This window comes from Ursus americanus, chromosome 2, assembly GCF_024610735.1.
Source record: "Ursus americanus isolate L20-20 chromosome 2, mUrsAme1.1.p, whole genome shotgun sequence".
Lineage (NCBI taxonomy): Eukaryota > Metazoa > Chordata > Mammalia > Carnivora > Ursidae > Ursus > Ursus americanus.
Window position 1 is genome coordinate 90,449,275 of NC_142128.1, and position 20,079 is coordinate 90,469,353.

At 34.7% G+C, this 20,079-nt stretch overlaps 1 protein-coding gene across 4 annotated transcripts in view; it reads left to right on the forward strand.

Annotated features, from left to right (window-relative positions):
* COP1 (COP1 E3 ubiquitin ligase) overlaps nt 1-20,079 on the forward strand; it is a 241,315-nt gene that overhangs the window by 140,910 nt on the left and 80,326 nt on the right. For all 4 annotated transcript variants that reach the window (XM_045811397.2, XM_045811396.2, XM_045811398.2 and 1 more), the window contains one exon: nt 9,540-9,656. In XM_045811397.2, the coding sequence (XP_045667353.2) occupies nt 9,540-9,656 (117 nt within the window). The remainder of the gene's footprint in view (nt 1-9,539; nt 9,657-20,079) is intronic.

The following is a 20,079-nucleotide window of genomic DNA, read 5'->3' on the forward strand; positions in this document are numbered from 1 at the left end:
TTGTTAAGGTGTGTTTATAGCCTAGAATGTGGTCTGTCTTGGTGAATATCTCATGTGAGTTTGAGAAGAATGTATGTTCTAGTTAGAGAAAGTAGTCTGTAGGTATCATTTATATTCATTTGATGGTGTTCTCAATTCAGCCATGTCCTTACTGATTTCTCCCTGCTGGTTCTGTCCATTCCTGATTGAGGGGTGTGTACTTTTTAGATTCTACATTAACCTAGGTATTTTTCTTCTTTCCCTGTAACTATTGTCTTGATTTATAGCTTTACAGTAGTTCTTCAAGTCTAGTAATATGAGTCTTCCATCTACGTTCTTGAAAATGATTTTAGCTCTTGACTTCTGTGCTCTTCCATATACGTTCTAGAATCAGGTTGCCAGTACTTACGGAAAAGCCTGCTGAGATTTTGATTAAGATAGTATTGAATCTGTAGATCATTTGGGGGGAAATTGATACCTTAATACATTGAGATTTCTATTCCATGAACATGTTTTTTGTTTGTTTGTTTTGTTTTTAAGATTTTATTTATTGGGGGGCCTCGGTGGCTCAGTCGTTAGGTGTCCGCCTTCGGCTCTGGTCAAGATCCCAGGGTCTTGGGATCGAGCCCTGCATCGGGCTCCCTGCTCTGCAGGAAGCCTGCCTGCTTTTCCCCCTCCCATTCCTCCTGCTCCCCCTGCTCTCACGAACCTGAACTAATGACCTGAGCCAAAATCAAGAGTTGGATGCTTAACCAACTGGGCACCCCCCAAACAACTGATTTTTAAATATAAATTGTGTTTCAACAAATTTGCTGAAGTCCCTCTTTAGGTTTAAGAGATTATGTTTGGATATTCCTTGGGCCAATCATGTCAGCAGACAGAGCTGTAGAGGTCGCTTTTAAGCAACAGGCTTGAGCAATGGAACCTTGAGTAAGGTTAAAAGGGCCCACAGTGACCACCAGGTTGAATGCAGACAGACTCATTAGGCAACCCACCACAAAATAACCATAAGCCCTAGCTGACCAGTGGGCTACTTACAACCAGGCACAGTTACCAAAAAAGGAAAATTCCGTATGTTCCCATACCTCCTCACTCCCCCCTTAACTGCAGCGCCCCCCCCCCCCCCCCCCCGCCTCATGGCAGACAGTTTCTCCTTTGTTATCCTGCCCACTGCTTCCTTGCAGTGTATTTAATAAACTTCTGTCTCTCTTGTTCTGCCTTGGATGAATTCTTTCACTGCCTGCGCCACTGGCCTCCACCTAATCAGATTGTCCCACTAGAGCTGCTAATACTGCTAATACTTTCTTCTTTCCAGTGTGTGTACCTTTCTTTTTTCTCCTTCTTTTTTTCCTTGCTTTATTGTACTTGCAAGAATTTACAGAATGATGGTTTCTAGGAGTGGTGACAGCAAACATCCTTGCCTTGTCCTGATCTTATGGGGAATGCTTGTAGTCTTTGGTCATTAATATGATATTATTAGATTTAGACTTTATTGGACATGCTTTTGTCAGGTTAAGGAAATTCTCTTATTTCTTGTTTGCCAAGAATATAATGAATGGATATTGAATTTTATCATGATTTTTCCATATCTGTAGAAATGATTATATTGTTTTTTTGTTTGTTTGTTACTATCATGACCTATAATGATCCATTTTCATGTCTTGAAGTAGCCATATATTCCTGGGACAAAATCCCATCTTGGTCATGATGTGTTATCTCTTTTCTGTATGGCTATGTTTGATTTGCTCATGTATTTTTTAAGGGTTTTTTGCATCTGTATTCATGAGGAGTATTGCCTTTTATTTTTCTGTTCTTGTAATGTCTTTTTGTGGCTTTCATATCAGGATAATGCTGGCCTCATAAAATAATTTGTCTTGTTTTGGGGGGTATAGATGGAAATGATTGTTTAGAATTGTTTTGTTCATAAATTTTTGGTATAACTTGTGACTGAAGCTTTCTGAGCCTGGAGTTTTCTTTGTGTGAAGGTTTTAATTAAGAATTTATTTTGTTTTTTTAATTGAAGAGTAGTTGACAGGTGTACAGCATAGTGATTCACCAACTCCCTATGTTATATTGTGCTCACCACAAGGGTAGCTACTGTCACCATACAATGCTATTACAGTACCATTGACTGTATTCTCTATGGTGTACCTTTTAACCTGTGAATAAGAATTTAATTTCTTTAGTAGATTTAGGAGTGTTCAATTCATCTATTAATTCTTGAGTGAGCTTTGGTAGTCTATCTTTCTGGAATTGGTATGTTTGTGTCCTCTCTCTCATTTATCTATTATTTATGTATTTAGGTCAGTGTGGCATTAAATTTATCAGTTTTAATGATCTTTTTCAAATGTCTAACTTTTGATTTTATTTTTTTAAATTTAATTAATAAATTTATTTATTGTTTTTCTATTTGTAGTTTCATTGATGTTTGTTCATTAACTTTTTTTTTCCACATTAACTGTTAATTTTTTCTTTGGGTGTGATTTCCTTTTTTTCTGTTTTGTAAAGGTTGAAGTTGATGTCATTGATTTGAGCCTTTTACTTTCCTAAAATAAGTATTTCCAGGTATACATTTCCCTTTAAGCACCACTTCAGCTAACCCCTCAAATTCTCATATAATATATCTGTTTGTTCATTCACTTTTAAAAGTACGTGTAATTTCTCTTGTGATTCTCTTGTTCAGTTTGCTTAAAATTTTCAGAAATCTTTTGGTTATTGACTTATAGCTTAATTCTAGTTGGAGAACATATTTTATATGACTTTAATTCTTTCATATTTGTTATGATCTGTATGGTCCAAAATATGATCTGCCTTGGTAAATATTCCAAGTGTATTGAAAAGAATGTGTGTTCTCCAGTGGAGTATTCTGTAAGTGTCAGTTAGATCAAACTTATTGATAGTATCTTTTTGGTTTTCTATATCTTTGCTGTTTTTGTTTGTTTGTCTTGTCTCCTTGTTCAGGAGTGCTGAAATCTGATTTTATTTCTCCTTTCAGCCAGGAGGGGATGTTTTGCCTCTCTTTTTGTTTGTTATGGTTTTTTGAAGCTGTATTGTTAGGCTCTCGAACATTTAGAATTGTTGTCTTCATGAATTGACCCTTTTATCAATATGTAATGTTATTCTTTTTCCCTATTAATATTCTTTTTTCTGAATCTACTTTGTTAGATAGTCATCAAAGCAGTAATCTCTTTTTCCTCGCCTCTGAGATTCTAATTACGTGAGTGTTAGGCTTTTCATTTTGTCTTATAGCCCCCTGAGTCTCTGTGTTTTTTGTTTTGTTTTGTTTTAATATCCTTTCTTTACATTAAGTAATTTCTGTTGTTCTTTTAGATCACCAGCTCCTTTATCTGTTTATTTCCATTTTGATATTGATTGAGACCAGTGAATCTTTTATGTAAATTGCTGTATTTTTTTCTAAAATTTCATTTGATTCTTATTTTATAGTTCCTATATTTCTACTGAGTATTTCTGTCTCTCTATTAATTTTAAATGTGTTTACCTTTACCCCATGGAGCACAGTTACATTAGTTGCTTTTAAAATCTGTTTCGTAATCCCAACTTCTAGATTTTAGGATTGACTCTTGTTGATGGTATCGTCATTTGAAAAATTTTCACGTTTTCCTGAATTTTTTGTGTGTTTAGTAATTGCGTTGTTTTTTAGGCATTACGAATATTTTGTAAGACTCTGGGTCCTGTTTAGATTTTTTGGAGAATGTTTTTTGTTTTGTTTTTCAGGTATTTGATCGGTAGGTTAGATGGTGGACTATATGTTCTATCTTGCTTTCTGTGTGAGTGATAGTTCCATTGTGAGGGTGGTTTTCAAAGCCTTTGCTGTGCTATATTGGTTTGTCTCATGCATATGCGAGTCAGGAGTTAATCTGGAAATTAAGTCGTCTTTTCAATTGTAGTTCAATGCACAAAGCCTTTATGATGCTCCTTTGTGTCCATCTTACATATACAGAGCTCATAAGCGACTAAAAGACTTAAGGCTGTTCATACACAGAATATGGGATCTCCTTCTCCAGTGCTTTCTTTTCCAGGTTTCTCCCATATTCTTCGTCTCCTTTTTTACTGAGGTTCTGTCCGGAAAGTGGCTTCTCTACAGATGAGTTACTCCTTTTTATGACCACAGAGGTCGAGTTCCTGTAGGAATATTAGGTTCCATACTGCTGTAGCTCTGTGATGGAAGCCCACGCAGGGGTAGAGTTGAGAGAGAAGAAGAATAAAACAAACGAAAGAAAACCGACCCTCAACCCTCTGGCTTGCAGGAATGCCTCTTATCAGTCTTACGGTCAGAAACACAGGGATTTTCCTCAGTTTTTGCTTATTGAGGTGCTGATTTTTGGCTTGCCATGGAAAAAAAAAAAAGAGGGAGAAAAGAAAAACCACTGCATTGGTTACTTTTTTTAAGTTTTGAATGTCCTTCCCATAATGACTACTTTTCCTTACTTTTCAGATTCCTCAGACATGTGCTTTTTGCTTTTGTTTTTGATATTGTTCTCAGAGTAAACTCATAGTGAGGGAGATTGGCTATAGTGGGCTTACTTTGTCTTGGTTGGTACTAAAAGTCCCAAATGCACTTAAGCGCATCTTAAAATTTTTAGTGTTATGTAAATGTATTTTCACTCTTTGAGTGTTTGGTGATTTTTACTTAAAAAATATTGCTTATAAAATACTGCCTTTGTGAATGTTTTAAATTGCTTTTAATATATTTGACACATATACTTAGCATTTTATGTTTTATATTTTTAACATTTTATATGTTTTGTATTTATGAAATTTTTAAGTTATTGATGGATACTATTTTTTCAATCCATAATACTAAGTCCTTATAAATGACATTTTTTGTATTCATGCTGTTATTTATTTATTCTTATTTAATGCTGTGTATTTAAAAAATAGTTTACTTTCAAATATATATGTACATAGTTGGGTGTTAAATGTGAATATAGCAGGCTAATAGATGTAGTATTGCTGTGTCTCAAGTTAAAGAATTTTATGAACCAATTTATAAGTTCTTTCCGAAAAATATGTTTTCTTTTTCAAATACATAAACTAAGAATCATTTGTAATAAATAACCTTGCTTTTTAATTAGAATAATCACATTCTTTAAATTTTTTTTATCCCCAAATATGAATTTGAGGAATATTTAGGCTTTAGAACAGCAGTAGTTAGAGGTTCTTATTCATTCCAAATTTTCATAGCTGTATACATTATGTCAGAGTGATAAATTTGAAATTTTGACAAGTTTAAAAAATTAATTTTAGTTAATGCATACTGAATGAAATACTTTTTTTTAATCAAAGGACTAAAAAATGAATTGCAACATAATAAATAGCATTAGGATAGCAGTTATCTTTCCTCTAATTTATAACTTTAGTCAGTTAGCGTTCCTATAAGTTATAACTTTACTAAGTGTAATATCTCCTATATCCAAGTGAAATTAAAAGGCTTATGTTAGACAGCCTCCCAGATGGCCCCAGTGATCTGTCTCCTAGTATTCCCATACTTTCCTCTACAATGCTCCAGTCTGTGTGATTGGTAAAATACTATAGACATGAAGGTATGTCACTTCCGAAATTAAGTTTATATAAGACTGTAGCCTCTGTCTTCATCATTCTTTCTTTAGTATTTGGTTCAGTGTGGAGAAGCTAGCAGTATTGTCATAAGTGCAATTGATGGGGCGCCTGGATGGCTCAGTTGGTTAAGTGTTTGCCTTAGGCTTAGGTCATGATCCCAGAGTCCTGGGATCGAGCCCCGTGTTGGGTTCCCTGCTCATCAGGGAGTCTGCTTCTCCCTCTCCCTCTGTACCTCTCCCTGCTTGTGCTCTCTCTGTCTCTCTCTCAAATAAATAAATAAAATCTTTAAAAAAAAAAAAAAAAGCTCAAATGGTGGGGAACTCTATCCTCAAGGCAAAAGCCACGTTGAGTGAGCTTGCAGTGGATTCTCTAGCTCAGCTGAATGGCGACCTCTCTGGGCCTTGAGACTGAGCCAAGACTACCCAGTGAAGGTGCTCAGAGATTCCTGACCCTCAGAAACTGTGTGACAGTAAATTTTGTTGTTTTAAGTTTCTAAGTTTTGGGGCAATTTGCTGTGCAACAATAGCTAACTAATACACAAGGTCTGTTTTCTCTATTTGATCAAGTTTTAAAAGAAAAACTTATGTTTGGTAAATCAGTGTTGTCTTTGTGCTTAATCTTTCATATTTTCAAAAAAGATTTTATTTATTTATTTGAGAGGTGGGGAGAGAGAGAGAGAGAGATAGCATGAACAGGAGGGAGGGGCAGAGGCAGAGAGAGAAGCAGACTCCCTGCAGAGCAGGGAGCCCAACATGGGACTCCATCCCAGGATCCTGGGATCCTCACCTGAGCCAAAGGCAGACGCTAACTGACTCATCCACCCAGGTGCCTCCCAAATTTAGTATTTTTTAATGGGACTTAAGATTCAAATGATACTTCAAAAAAAGGGAAAAACTTTGGTTATTAACTTTAATCAAAGTTGTAATAAAACATGCAGTTTTAAGTAACAAGTTCATTTTCTAAAGCCAGCTAGGTAGTATTCAGAACAAGTTTTGTCTTTATTTTTAGCTTCTTACAGTGCAGCATGGTTTTCCTAGCAGTCACTATTTTGATTTTTTTACTGAAGTTCACAGGAGACTATATATAAATAAATGCAGTGTGTTTAATTCCTTAATTAGCTCCTCACTTTGAGGATCATATTTTAGTTTAAATTCATTTTTACTTTTTCTTACAGAAGGTAGTTTTCACATTAAGTGTTGAAATTATACATTTATTGATTTTTAATGAAATTTTTACTGTCATTCTTTTAAGGAGAAAGTAACAGTAGGTGTATTGTTATTGATTTATATACTGTCTCCTTATTTTGAGGACCATCTCATTTATATTTTAGACGTTTTCTTCCAAACTTTTTGTTTAGTTCTTCTACACTTTACTATTTCTTTTAATCTATGATGCCATCTTAGGAATATTGGGTTGATTTACATTTTATTTCATCAAAGCTGTTCTGGTAGTTTCCTGGGGCTCCCATAGCAGCATTATCACAAACTGGCTGGCTTCCACAACAGAAATTTATTCTCTCACCATACTGGGGGCTTGAAGCCTAGAATCAAAGTGTTGGCAAGGCCATGCTCCCTTGAAGGTTCTAGGGAAGATCCTTTCTTGCTGCCTTCTCAGCTTCTGTGGCTAATACCAGTCCTGGGCATTTCTTGACTTGTAATTGCATCTGATTTCTACCTTTCTCAATACATGGCCTTTTTTACTTTGTTCCTCTTTATCCAAACCTCCCTCTTATAAAGTCACCATTCTTTGGATTTAAAGTCCATCTTAATCCAATACGACTTCATCTTAACTTGACTACATCTGCAAAGACCTTATTTACAAATTAGGTAACACTCAAATGTACCTTGGGTTAGGAATACAGCATAGCTTTTTGGGGAATGCAGTTTAACTCACTATTATTTTGTCTAATAGTCAATAACTTAATAAAGTGTATTCTTAAAGTATATTCTTTATGTATTTTCTTTATTATGCTATATATATTATCTCTTTATTTTAAACCCTAGTTATCATTAAAGCTCAGGCAGTTATATTGAATTCTAGTCTATAATAATTTTTTATATTGAAAATTGTAATCAGTGATGCTTATCATTGTGACTTATTTTTAAAATGTTTGTGATTACTCCATTGAGAAAATTCCCATGAAATTAAAAAAAGACCTTCTAATTTAACTTTCATTTTGTTCTAATTCATTCCTATGCTTGCTTATATTTAATTGTTATAAAATACTGATGTATAAACCTTGTTTATAAAGGTTCTTAGTGATTAGTAGTGGGGTTATGGGGTTAGTAGGTGCTCCATAAATATTTGTTGTGGATTAACTTTGGCTTGCTACTTTTGGAGAGTACAGTTCTACCACTTGATATTCTAATCTATAAATGCTGTATTTGACATGTAGACTTTTAATTATAACTAGACATTTCATCTCAGATTGTGTATCTTAATTGGTGGGACAATTTTATATTGATTGGAATAGCATGTGATTCCTATTAGAAAATAACATGAAACAAAACAAATATTGCTATTTAAAACTCTTGTTCTTTTATTTTAATATTGAGTGTCTTATTTTTCTCTTAGGCTAATAGATTGATTAGGTTTTAAGTAACTTTTTTAATGGTTAACTTTTATTCAGGGTCCAAATATTTAAAGAAACTCTCTATGGAATTCCACTTGTAAAAGATTAATTATCCCATTCACAGAGAGAAGATCTCTATTCTTAAGAAATACCGCTTTATAGAAAGTGATGGTTGGAACCATTTTTACTTTTTTTTAACTCCCATTTACAGTTCACCATATTAGTATTCCTAAAAAGATTCTAAAATTTTACTATGCCTTCATCTTAATACTGGTTTTCAACCCCATATGCACATTGGAATCACCCAAAAAGCTTTTAAACAAACACCAATGCCTGGACCCCAACTGGGTATTGTCTAGGACAGGACATTGGGGGACAGGACATTGGCGCCCACTGAAAAGATGGGTAGGAAGATTTTTGTTCTTGTTATGGCTAATGTTCATTATTAATTGTAATGTGTAACCAGGAGTATAACCAGTATCTTAAAAGTCTGTTTGATATGTGTATTCTATTGTCTATGAAGACATTTTTGATGTATGATATGATCGTTGCTCTGGTACCTTACAAGACAACAGCTCACTTTTCTATTTCTCCTCTCAGATCTGACCTGCTCTGATCAGTCAGTTTTTCTTTAATCTTTACAAATTTCAGTATATACCATTGAAATAGACTAAATATCAAATATTAAAACATTTAAAGTTTAGCTAAACAATTCTGTAACATTACTTTAGACACACTTAAGTCATATAACTGAGTTCCTACATAAAATTTTAAAATCATAAAATTCTTAATTGAAAAATAAAACAAGAACTACTACTTCCAGGTACTTTAAAAATGGCATTTGTATTCTGATATATATAATAAATATGAAAGTGTGTGTGTGTGTGTGTGCACGCGCGCATGTGTGTGTAGGAGTGGGATGACTATATGATTCATCTTCCAACCCATGACACTTGAGAAAAATGACACCATTTTTTTTTTTAAGTAGGCTCCATGCCCAATGTGGGGCTTGAACTCACCTCTCTGAGACCAAGAGTCACATGCTGTACCTAGTGAGCCAGCCAGGTGCATCATGCCCCCAACACCATTTAAAGAATACTGAAACAAATACACATGGATCTCTGTATTGCTTTTATTTTATTTTTTTTACCCCTCTCTTTTATGCTTTAGTTATGGGATCATGTTACCTCTCAACACATTTAGTCTGTTGTTTTCTGACTTTGAAACTATGCTCTCTTGGTTTCAATACGTTGTTCTATTAGTCATTCAGTTTAAAGGGTTTTGGTCCTAGTCAACTAAAATGCTTTGAATTAGTATGAAAAGGCAACTGTAGCAATAAGCAAACACTCATTAGCATTTGCTAATGTATTGTTTAATTCTTTTCATTTTTATTGTCCTTTACTCTTAGTGAAGCTATGGTCTACCAACCTAGACAACTCAGTGGCAAGCATTGAGGCGAAGGCTAATGTGTGCTGCGTTAAATTCAGCCCCTCTTCTAGATACCATTTGGCTTTCGGCTGTGCAGGTAAGAAATTAAAGCAGCTTTGTCTTCTTTTGACATTGGTTGAGTATCGACCTAGGATAAGAGACCTTAGTTTAAAACGAATAACTTGCCTTGTAGGCTTAAATTTGTTTTTGTTATTAGACTCTAGGTTAGAAGTATGCAGTGTGCCATCATTACTCATTTATTGCTATGCCTTAATTTCAGTATTCTGTCACCATCTTTAACACAGAGAGATGGTTTGTTGATTATTTTTGTTGTTCCTCTAAGTCTTTGCATGCATGAACTAATGCTTATTCATAAACTTTAGGTCATAATGACGTTTAAATGATTAAGCTATATTATATAGACATAGGAATCCATTTTTTTATGAAGGAAATCTATTCATTCCTTCAATAATTTAATTTATATATATGTAAATTATATATATAGGGGAAGTGAATAAGACATAAAATCTTGCATCATGGAATATGTAGTAACATAAAAGTTCTCAAAAACACGTTAGCTGTTATCATAGCAAAGAATTTTTTGCTAACATATTTTTCTTAACTAGGGTGACCAAACGTCTGCCTTTGCCAGTTGTGGTTTTTACGTATACTGTCATAATTACTATTAGTGCCTTCTTTCATTCTCAAGTGTTGTGGGTTAGAAGATAAATCATATGGTTGCCCTAGTCCTTTGTCTTCCATATCTGTCCACTCCTCTAATTATTAACTAGAACAGTAAACACCTGTAATTTAACTTCTGCATTAGGAAATCTCTTTGATTCTTTTTTTATTGGTAATCTCAGTTTTTTTAAAGAAAAGTTTAGCACCATATAACGAACGCAGAATCGCCCTTAAAAAAGGAAAAGCATAATTTAAATCTTACTTGTTATTATACCCTTTCCTTATTTCAGCTTATTTATTCACTTATATACTGACATAATTTCATAATTAGTTCTAGTCGGGTGTGGTCTAACATGTATCTGTAGGTAGAATTCTCTGTTAGGATACAGAATTTTTTTTTTCATGATCAAGTGGTATTCTTTTCCATTTGAACCTCCTACTTCCTTATTAAATCCCTTTTCTGTCACTCAGTAGGCAAGTTGATTGACTTATCTCCCGAAGTTCTTTATCCTTAAAATAGAGATAGCCCTTTGGGCTTTATGAAGATTATGAAAGGAAAATGTTATTTGTAAAGCTCTTATAATATGGTACTTAATAATTGCTTATTTATTTTCATTATTAATACTTTATCATGCATTTAGTTAAAATAGCTTATTGAGTTTTATTGTTATGTTATATTTTATAAACACACTAACCATTGGCCATCATTTATGAATAGAAGTTATTATCACTATTTAATAGGTACAAATACCAAATATGAACATCTTCAAAATTTTTCCTTCCTGCTAAAGGGAAACCAATATTATTTTATTTTTCATTTTTTTTTCTTTAAAGATTTTGTTTATTTATTTGACAGAGAGAGACAGTGAGAGAGGGAACACAAGCAAGGGGAGTGTGGAAGGGAGAAGCAGGCTTCCCACCGAGCAGGGAGCCTGATGCGGGCTCGATCCCAGGACCCTGGGATCATGACCTGAGCTGAAAGCAGACGCTTAACAGCTGAGCCACCCAGGCACCCCTCATTTTTAATTTAATGTAATTTTTAAGTTTATTTACTTAAGTGATCTCTGTACCCAACCTGGGGCTCAGACTCACAACCCTGAGATAAAGAGTTGCATGCTCTTCCAACTGAGGCAGCCAGGTGCCCCTAGGGAAACCTACTTTAAAAAATGCTTTGCTATCTGGCAGGCTGTTTGCCCTTAGTATTTTAAATTTTCATGTATTTCTTACTTAATTTTTGCATTTGCTTTTCCATGTATGCTTTAAGATTTATATTTTTCCAATTCTAGAAAAATTCTTTTGGGATTCTCCTCTGAATTACATTATATTTACTTGTTAATTTTAGAACCACTGGCATTATTAAGATAGTACATCTTCCCACGTAGTTACATGGGGTATTTTTCTGTTTGTTGGGATTATTTTGTATCTTAACAATGAGATTTTATAGTTTACTTCATTTAGGTACAAGGTCTTTCTGGTTAATTTTTTTTTTATGTGTAATTTTTGATTCTATTTTTTCTGTTCCTTGTTTTAAGTACTGTTTGCTAAGGGTAAATAAAAATTTTTGATATTTAGGTATAGGTATTGTATCTAGACACCTTATAAATATTTCTTATTAAATCCAGTAGTTTTTTTTTTTTTTAAAGATTTTATTTATTTATTTGACAGAGAGAGAGAGACAGCCAGCGAGAGAGGGAACACAAGCAGGGGGAGTGGGAGAGGAAGAAGCAGGCTCCCAGCGGAGGAGCCTGATGTGGGGCTTGATCCCAGAACGCTGGGATCACGCCCTGAGCCAAAGGCAGACGCTTAACGACTGAGCCACCCAGGCGCCCCAAAATCTAGTAGTTTTTTAGTAGAGTCTTTGAGTTATCTGTTTATACTTGATAGTGGCCAGTGTGATGTTTGTATTTCTTCTTTTCCAATGATTTATTGTTTTCTTTTCTTACAAGGCAGGGTTATATGTTACTAGTGATAGTTATTTCCTCGTCTGTTTCATTTAGTTGAATGGGCTTCAGTCTTTTACTTTTTAGGGCATCTTTTTTTTTTTTTTTTGGTGAAGATTTATTTATTTGAGAGAGCAAGAAAGAGTGAGTGTGTGCTCTGGTGGGAGGAGGGGCAGAGGGAGAGAATCTCCAACAGACTCCTCACCGAGTGCAGAGCCCCATGCAAGGCTCGGTCTCATGACCTTGAGCGTGACATCACAACCTGAGCTGAAACCAAAAGTCAGACACTCAGCTGACCGAGCTACTTAGGCGCCCCTTAGGATATCTGCTTTTGGAAAGTAGTCTCTATTAAATTCAAGTGATTCATTTTACTGTTTCTTAGGAGCAACTTCTGTATTTCATCAAGTGCCTTTTTAAGCCACAGTTTCATATAGTTTAATTCGTTGACATGAATTATGTATGTACATTTTCTGATACTGAATTATATTTGTGTTTCTGGAATAAACCTTGCTTGAGCATAATGGGGAGTTCTTTTGATAAATAGCTATACTTATTGCTAGTATTTTTATATATAATCATAAATTTGATCTATAATTTGTTTTTTTTTTTTTTAAAGATTTTATTTATTTATTTGACAGAGAGAGAGACAGCCAGCGAGAGAGGGAACACAAGCAGGGGGAGTGGGAGAGGAAGAAGCAGGCTCATAGCAGAAGAGCCTGATGTGGGGCTCGATCCCAGATCGCCGGGATCACGCCCTGAGCCAAAGGCAGACGCTTAACCGCTGTGCCACCCAGGCGCCCCTATAATTTGTTTTTTTAAACCACTTAAGCATTATTTTAGAATTCCTAGTATACAAGTCTTGAACTTGTCTTGTTTAATTTATTCCTGAGTATTTTATTACTTTCATTTTTTTAATTAAAAAAAATTATTTTCCAAGTTTTTATTTGAATTCCAGTTAACATACAGTATTTTATTACTTTGAGATGTGTCGTGAGTGAAATTGTTTTCTTAATTATATTTTTGAATTGTTTGTTGCTGGAGTTCAGAAGTACAATTAATTTTTGTATATTCATCTTGGGTCCTGCAATCTTGCTGGTCTTGTGTATTTTTTCTTCTTATTTTTATTGTTGATTTCGTGGGATTTTCTACATTTAGGATCAAGTTATCTATGAGTTAAAATAATTTTATTTCTTCCTTTACTATGTTAATGTCTTCTTGCTTACTTGTGTGAGCTGAAAGCCCATGTACAATGTTGAATGGAAGTGCATAAGGGACTTCCATACCTTATGGAGAAAGCATTCAGTCCTTCACTATTAAGTGTGATATTAGCTGTGAGATTTTTGTTGATATCCTTTACCAGGTTGAGTAAATTTTCTTTTCCTAGTTTGCTGAGAGTATTTATTATGAATGAGTATTAGATTTCATCAAATGCTTTTTTGTGTTTATTGAGATAATCTTGTAGTTTATGTCCTTTATTATAATAATATGGGATAGTTTGTTATTGTTGTTGTTTTGAATGTTAAACCAACCTTCCATTGATATAAAATCCTTTTTATATGTTGCAGGATTGAGTTTTTTAATGTTTTAAGTATTTTTGAGTATTTGTAACTTTTCTTATGATGTTTTCTGGCTTTGATAGCAAGGTACTTTTGGCCTTATAGAATGAGTTGGGAAGTATTTATTTACTGAATGAGTTTGTAAAGGGTTGGTATTATTTTCTTCTTTAAATTTTTTAAGAAAAAATTTATTTACTTGAGAGAGAGTGAGCAAGAGAGAGAGCATGAGTGAGAAAAGGGGCAGAGGGAGAGGGAGAAGCACACTACCCACTGAGCAGGGAGCCCAGTGGGGAGCTCAATCCCAGGTCCCTGGGATCATGAACCTGGGATCATGATCCAAGCTGAAGGCAGACGCTTAACAGACTGAGCCACCCAGATGCCCCTCTTCTTTAAGTATTTGATGGAGTTTATCAGTGAAACCATCTGGACTTAGACTTCATGAGAATATTTTAAATACCTAAGTTAATTTCTTCTTAAAAGTTTATTCAGATTTTCTATTTCTTCTTGAAATCAGTTTTGGTAGTTACTGGTGTTTCTGGGAATTTGTATGCTTAATTTTTCTAATTTGTTGTAATAAAGTTGTTATAACATTCTCTTACAGTTCTTTTAATTTCTGTAGTGTTAGTAGTAGTGTCCCTTCTTTCATTGCTAACTGGTCTTTTGTGTCTTCTCTGTTTTTTCTTTTTGGTGGGTTTAGTTAAGTGTTTGTCAGTTTCTTCAAGGGATGTGTGTGTATGAGAGGTGCTTCAGAACAGAATACCATGTATTTCCAGTATTCTTTTTTTTTTTTTTTTAAGATTTATTTATTTATTTATTTGACTGAAAGAGACAGCCAGTGAGAGAGGGAACACAAGCAGGGGGAGTGGAAGAGGAAGAAGTAGGCTCCCAGCAGAGCGTGGAGCCCAATGTGGGGCTCGATCCCAGGACCCTGGGATCACGCCCTGAGCCGAAGCTAGACGCTTAACGACTGAGCCACCCAGGTGCCCCTATTTCCAGTGTTCTTAACATTGTTACCCAAACTTACTTGTTGGAAGCGTTAGAGATCCATAGGCTGAGCCTGTTACAATGATTTTTTGCTCACCATAAGTTTCAGTAGACCAAGAGAGCTGTTCTTTCTTTCTCATCCAATCGAGATCAACATATGTTGAGTTCAAGAACGTAATGCCATTGGTTTAATCAAGAGACCAGAAATCTTGTACTGTAACTGATACAAAGCTGGACACTGGACATTGGAATATTACATTAGAAGCCCTCCATATCTTTACAGTGATGCTTGCAACAGAAATACCCAAAGCAGAATGACCACCAAGTTTCTATCTTTCAGATCCTCCATAAGTGCATCCCTGTGCCGGAAACTCATTCACATCTGGAAGCATAACTTCGGGAGGATCTGGGCAAAATAGTTTTTAACTTTCCATCCTCCATAGGCTTAAATAAGGTGGTAGGAATGGATGCCGAGGTCATTGGCCCTATCCAGCACAATGCAATTTCATATGAGTTAAGGACTTACTTTTTCTGGCTTTGAAATAGGTGTTTAGTATCCAAGCAGGCATTAATGAAGCCAGTAGTCCTTACTTTATTCACTGCCTTTAATTGTATCTTTCACTGATTGAAACATGCATTTTATCATAAAAACTTAGATTACTTAGAGAACAATGACTTATGTTGTATCATTTTCATTTAGAACTGCAGCATTTCTTAAGAATGTAGACTATTGTCTAAATATTTCTCTTTAAACTGTAAAACATCAGTCTTCAACTGTCATTTATTTTACCGCTGAGAGAAGTACAGAGTCACATTCATGAGATTGCTTAATAAATATAATTTGTGATGATGAATTTGACATTAGGAGTGGGCTGTACATTTTTAAACATTGCTTTTGGAGTTACAAGAAAGAGACAGTGAATGAATAAGTAAGCTACCCACCAATTATATTTTGACTCCCTGTTGCAAGGGCACTGTGGGGGCGCCTGGGTGGCACAGTCGTTAAGCGTCTGCCTTTGGCTTAGGTCATGATCTTGGGGTCCTGGGATCGAGCCCCGCATTGGGCTCCCTGCTCAGCAAGGAGCCTGCTTCTCCCTCTGCCTGGTGCTCCCCTTACTTGTGCTATCTGTCAAATAAATAAAATCTTAAAAAAAAAAGAAAACAAGCATGGGGAGGAGCAGAGAGAGAGAGGTAAAAGCAGACTGCACTGAGTGTAGAGCCCCATGCAGGGCTCAGTCCCACAACCCTGAGATCATGACCTGAGCCAAAATCAAGAGTCAGATGCTTAACTGACTGAGCCACCCAGGTGCCCCAACTCAAAAGAATTTTTATAAAACTTCTTCCATAAAGATTTCTTGATTCTGAGTACAGCTATCTGAAGCTATTTTATATATGCATCTTCAACTTTTAAAAATTGATGTAATCATTTAAAATTATGTATATTTAATTGTACAACCAGTACAAGATTATATCCTGTTCTCAGCTTTCATATGTAACATATAAAGCAAAGTTTCCATTCAACAAGCATCATTACACTGCCTCTCCAGAGGCACTATTGTTAATAGTTTTGCAGGTGTCTTTCCACAGATAGATAGATAAAGCATTTCTTGAGGAGGCCAATAAGAATTTTTCTTTATTTAGAATATTTTTTTCTTTAAAAATTAGGTTCGATTCTAAAAGATAGACATCTATGCTATATAAAACATAAGTTCAGAGTATTTTTAGATCTCTGTTCTATTCCTCCCACTCCAATATAGAATTAATTCCTTTCAATTTAAGAAGCTGGTGTTTAGTTTAAGGGGCTATGAAACCTAATTTAATTCATTTTTTTAAGGTTAACATGGAGAAACTTGAGTAAGGTAGATATGTAAGTGCTCGAGATGTCTTCTATTATATTTTCCCATCATATTTAAGTAGTGGGAAAAGTTTTAGGCTTGCTAGGTTTATAAATCTGCCTTATGTTTTATCTTACACAGCAGCTGCCAGTGGAAATGATGTCTTTTCCTTCACATTTAAATAAATTAAATTTCTGAATATTTATTTAATAAATTTGGATTAGTATCATAACATTCATGAATATTATCTGTTGCATAGTTAATAGGGGGGAAATGAACATTAAGAACATTTTATTTTCAAGTTTCCAAGTAACTTGAGTGAACTCAAATGGAAGTGACATGCATAAAGCCAATACTATTCAAGAAACAATGTGTTGTATTACTTTGTCATACAATTTACTTTTGGGAATGCTGAAATCTAAAAACAACTTTATGCACCTAGTGGATCTGTTTATGTGTCTTGCCTTCCAGCCTGCAAGTAGCACTGTAGCTACAAGGTATTTTTAAAAACGGACTTTACAAGAAATTTTGTATTTATGTTAAATGCAGAGTTATTTATTTATTTATTTAGATTTTATTTTTAAGTAATCTCTACACCCAACGTGGGGCTTGAACTCACAACCCCAAGACCAAGAGTTGTATGCTTCTCCAGGTGAGCCAGCTTTGTGCCCCTAAATGCAGAGATATTTAAAGTTAGGCATCTTTTCAGCTGTTACTAATTTAATAGATGTAATCATCATTCATTTTTTGAAACTAATATTGAGTAAGCACTAAAACACTTGGGAAGTATGAAATATATGATTTCTCAGGAAGCCAATAAAATAATAGAACCAAAGTACAAAATCCAAACTTATTGTGGTGTGGGGGGAATGAGTAGAGTATTTGGTTAATCCAGAAGAACAGGAGAGGAAAGAGGAAAATAGCATAAAATGTTTGGAGTAATTAAAAAACAGAAAATAAGCTGATGGTAATTCAAATATATCTAATTATAGTAAATGGAAATGGCTTTTTCACTCCAAGTTTAAAAGGCTGGGATTAACAGTTAAAATGTTTCAAATGTTAAAATGTTTCAAATGTAATAATATACTTTTTACAGAAAACACATCAGAAATAAGGTTCAGGAATGGTAAATAAAAGCAGTTTTATTTTGGCATGGGATTGATAGACTGGTGGAATAGAACCAGCAACAGGCTCATGGATGTATCACCATTTGATACTGGCAAAGATGGTTGTTTGGAAAATACAGAATTTTCATACAGTTTTGGAAATTTTAGCTCCGCCCCATGCAATATACAAATCAGTTGATCAAATGACCTAAATGTGAATAGCAAGACTCCAAAAGTATTTAGAAGGTAATATGAGAGAATATTTTCATGATTTTGTGGTAGGAAAGGCTTTAAGATACAAAAATATATGAACACTACTTCACAAACTTTTGATGTATTATAGTGGCTAACTGAACATTAAAAAAAAGATGCAAAAGTATAAACCATAAATGAAAGATGGATAAGTTTGTCTACAATAAAATGAAAACTTCTTGATCAAATAATACCTGAAAAATAACTTTTAAGAAGTTGTTAATTGGGGGAAGATATTTAGAATACCTATATGTGACAAAGTATTGATATTCAGATTTCGTGAACTCTTTCAAATAAATAAGAAAATGATGATTATACCCTACAGCCTTGATACCCAAATTATAGTCTGCACAGCAGTCAGCATCCTGATCACTTAGGAGCTGATAGGAAGTCTACTGAATCAGAATTTCTGAAGGTGGATCCCAGGAACCTTTTTTCTTTTTAAGAGGCTCTCCAGATGATTCTTAATGCACTCTAAAGTTCGAGGATCGCTGCTCTAGAAAAATACATATTTAAATAATGTTTGTAATAGCATTGTTTGTACATTCATACTGTGAAGCATTCAGCAGTGAGAATAAATGAACTGCAGCTCCATGAATCCATATGGATGAATAATAAGCATAAATGTTGAATGAAAGGAAATCACAGAAGAATGTACGGTGTAATTCTACTTACAAACCTGCAAAACAGACTGTTGTTTAGGAATATATTCATTGACCACGCAGATATGTAATTCAACCATAAAGAAGAGAAAGGGGAATAATTATTATATCTTTATAGTGCTTACCGGTCAGATTGAGAAAAAATGTGACATACAGGCTTTTAAGGTTTAGGAATATTGTATTTGTAGTTACTGTAGTAATGTGGACTTTGAAACTTCACATAACTTGTATGGACTCTTCTGTATGCAGGCTATTTTTCCAAGTCACAGAGTTTTTTTAAAAGTTGGAAAAAATGTAAACTAATTTAAACAGATGCTAAAAATTTAGTATATAGACATTTATAGAAAATGCCATTAAACAGTTTCTTTCTCTTGGTGACTTTTAAGATATTTTCATGGAAACTTCTTCTTTTTTTTTTTTTTTTTTAAAGATTTTATTTACTTATTTGACAGAGATAGAGACAGCCAGCGAGAGAGAAACACAAGCAGGGGGAGTGGGAGAGGAAGAAGCAGGCTCTTAGCGGAAGAGCCTGATGTGGGGCTCGATCCCATAATGCCGGGATCACGCCCTGAGCCGAAGACAGACGCTTAACCGCTGTGCCACCCAGGCGCCCCTTTTTTGAGTTTAAAAAAAATTTTTTTGTTTGACAGAGTGAGAGAGCACAAGCAGTGGGAGGGGCACAGGGAGAGGGAGATGCAGGCTCCTCGCCAAGCAGGGAGCCCAGTGTGGGGTTCGATCCAAGACCCTGGGATCATGACTTGAGCGGAAGGCAGACGCTTAACTGACTGAGCCACCCAGGCGCCCCTTCTCTGGAAACTTCTTAACGTTGACTGATGTTTTGGCAGTTGTAAGTGATCAGATACGGTAGCCTCTCTCAAGTTTTTCTTTGTGAAATATTGAGACTTCATCAAAACTATTCAATTTTTGTTGTTTCCATTCCCAGTGGTTCACTAAGGTTTCAGGTTCAGCTATATCATTTATTATTTTTTTGTAAGCACCTACAGTTAGGATGAGTTGTGTTTAAGGAAATGGTTAGAATAAGTCCAGTGCCAGAGTAAAGCAAGACTGTCGTTGTTTATTCAAATATTTACTCAATAGGGGAAGACTGGTTTTATACCCTAATGTGTGATTTAATGAAAATTCCAGAAAATGTGTTTTTCCTCATTGAAGTTTTAAAAAATTGACTTCTATGTGTGGCTTACTGTTGTAGATTATTGAAAATCCATCATATGAAATACTTTAAATATTTTGAAAAACCCGTGTTAGAAAATCGAAACCATTTTTCTGAATTAAAACACTTATTTGGTATTTTCACATTCTGTTTGCAAGCTTAGATTTCTTTTTATATACTGAACACAGTAGAGTGATGAATCATATAAATTACAGATTATGTCTTTATTGAGAGAATTAGAATGAAGATGGAAGAAGTTGCTGTGTATTATAAAGTGCTACTGCAGAAAATATAAAATTTAGCCAATAGTATCTGAGTTACAGACATTCATTA